A 2,822-nucleotide genomic window follows, 5' to 3' on the forward strand; every position below is an offset into this window, starting at 1 on the left:
ATATATATATATATATATATATATATATATATATATATATATATATATATATATATANTGTTATTATTATATATATATATATATAATATACTACACACACACACACACACACACACACACACACACACACACACACACACACACACACACACATCCGAAATATGCATTTCCAAAAACGGAATTGGACGAGGATCCATTCAGAGTTACGTGTACATCGTACACCTACGTGCACAATACCTACGTATTACGATCCCTTTGAGTTCAAATTCGGAAGTAGCGCACGTAGGTGCGCTGACTCAGACTCTCGCATATATTCGGATATCCTCGATTTCCAATTACATCCTGCTTGGTCAGTAATATTTAAACATACATCATTTCCCCCTTCCCCTTCCCTAATTAAGATACATATTTTTATTGATTAATTTATTAATTCAGAATTATTTGAATACATATTATGTGTAATATTGATTATCGTTGTCAAGTAACATTCTCTTTTCAAGACAATGCGAAATATTGTAGTTATAGAAATTCCAACCGTAATAATTCAAATCATCTTGCTGTTCATTGAACATACGTTTCTATCAATCATATGTTTCTATTCGTTTAACAATGAACAAAAGTACATCGTAGATAAAAAAGACATTGAAAACTTTCTATATAATATAAGCTTTTATAGATTTTTTTAATAATCACCATTTTTGTAGACTTCTTCGTTGACCAATGTCTCCTCGTCGTCAGTGTCGGGTCCAAGGGATACTGGAGTATACACAATGGAGTCTCTAGCTCTCATATTTTCCTACTTCAATTGGATGAATCTCTTGTTTTATAGTACATTCGGTAACGAGCTGAAATGTAAAGTACAGTTATGAGTACACATAACTTGAAAGACCGGATTCTATTGAACCTACTACGAGCTATAAAGCGCAATTTCCTTCCCTTTTCAATTCTTTTTTCAAATGCTATATAAAGAATTTTAATCTTTTTAGAGCTTTAATCATGAAAAGGATTGCTCGTAAATACTTGATATGCTTATGTATCGCAAAGAGAGAATGTGCGTCCAAGTTTAAAGCAATAGCGGTACACATCGCACTAAAATTTTAGACTCGCGTGACTATAGGATGACTCGAAACGCCAAATATAGCAAACGTAGGGATTTCCACGACATTTTCTTCAAAATGAAATCTTGTGTATTTAAATATCGATTAAATGATAACAATTATAATTACATTTGTCTAAATTAATAAACCGGATTATTTTTTCCAACTGCTCACTACTTACATTTTGAGAATCATCGGGTAATCTTTATGAAGTTAAATGTAAATTAAACAGAGTTGATAAAAGATAATGTTTTTTTTAAGAATAAATCATTGTGTTTTTTTTAACATATTTTTAATGCTTCATACATACTTTAAATTGTATTATAAAAAATCATTTAAAATATATTAAAAATCGATTAAGCATGTTTTAAACAGTTTAAAATATATTTAAAACATGATTTTTATCCACTCTAAAACGTGATACCTGCATGGAATGTGTGATTCAGCTACAAATTTATTTCAATTGCTTAAAAAATAAACAAGGAATGATACAGAAATAAGTCAACTTGTCAATACCGTTATGCGGTATAACATCGTATCAATTAATTTTATTACCCGGTTCTCAGCAGTAAAAATCTATAATAATAATTCTGCGAATTAATATTCTGCAAATAATAATTCTACAGAATGAATTTGTACGATTTCATCAAGTAATAAATATTCCTTAAATAAATAGAAAAATATATATCAAATAAAAATATATATATATCTTTGGCGCCAGCGATCCATATGTTTCAAATTTTACAAGATTGATTCATATTCATGCGCGAAAAATAAATATGTGCGTTCCAGCACAGAAGATTGAAGCAATATTGCTGCAATGTTGCATATTATAGATTGCAATGTAACATTGCAGAGGTATTACAGAAATGTAAATTAACAATATGCCTGCAAAATGTCAATAATGTGCTTGTAATATTCCACAAACATTGCAAAACTGTAATTTTTTAATTGTTACAATAATAATAATATAAAAATATAAAAGTTTTTACAATATTTATGTAGTACAGTCTTTTTAGTTTAACAGCCGTTTTTATGATATAATAATTAATATAATTCATTTTATATTTAATTAAAAAATTTTTTTTTAACCTATTATTTGACGGCCATTTCATTAGCTAAGTTTTATATTTATTTTAAATATGAAATCAAAAGATTGTATAAGATCGAATTTGGATACAATCAATGTATCATTATCTGATAAGATGAGCAAGCAATTAAATTGAAACGTTGAAAACGAAATATTAATTATGTGATGTATTTATGCCTGATGTAAATAAAAAGAAACCAAGAATAAACCAATGCTCGAATTTTATTGATAAATTTCATATCAATATTCGTCATTTTTTAATTGATTTCAATTAACTCGTAGTGATTTCAAATCACAATAAAAAGAATCACTATTAACTTAATCCATGATTAACTTACCAAGCGACTGTATTATTAATGTGGATAATATTTGTAATTTGTTCGGGGCACACACATACATGCTCTATCTTTACGAATAAATTTATTCTTCAGAATTAATACTATATTTATTGGAATATTTTATTGTCATAAAAAATTGCTTTTGAAAGCACATATCACTAGAAATACGATTTGTAGAAAAATTAAAATTAGTGAGATATATGTATACAAATAGTTTTCATTTTAGAATCTTCGTAAAAAATTTATCCAAATACATTATTGTAATATTGCCGGAATTTGTTGCAATATAACAAAAAA

The 2,822-nt window shown here is 27.3% G+C and overlaps 1 protein-coding gene across 1 annotated transcript in view; it reads right to left on the reverse strand.

Annotated features, from left to right (window-relative positions):
* LOC105624505 (protein TANC2) overlaps positions 1-790 on the reverse strand; it is a 38,141-nt gene extending 37,351 nt beyond the window's left edge. Inside the window, exon 1 of the mRNA XM_012205865.1 lies at positions 694-790. Within this exon, the coding sequence (XP_012061255.1) occupies positions 694-790 (97 nt within the window). The remainder of the gene's footprint in view (positions 1-693) is intronic.
* Positions 791-2,822: the final 2,032 nt, after the last annotated feature.

Source organism: Atta cephalotes, assembly GCF_000143395.1.
Source record: "Atta cephalotes unplaced genomic scaffold scaffold00081, whole genome shotgun sequence".
In the NCBI taxonomy this organism is placed as follows: Eukaryota; Metazoa; Arthropoda; class Insecta; order Hymenoptera; family Formicidae; genus Atta; species Atta cephalotes.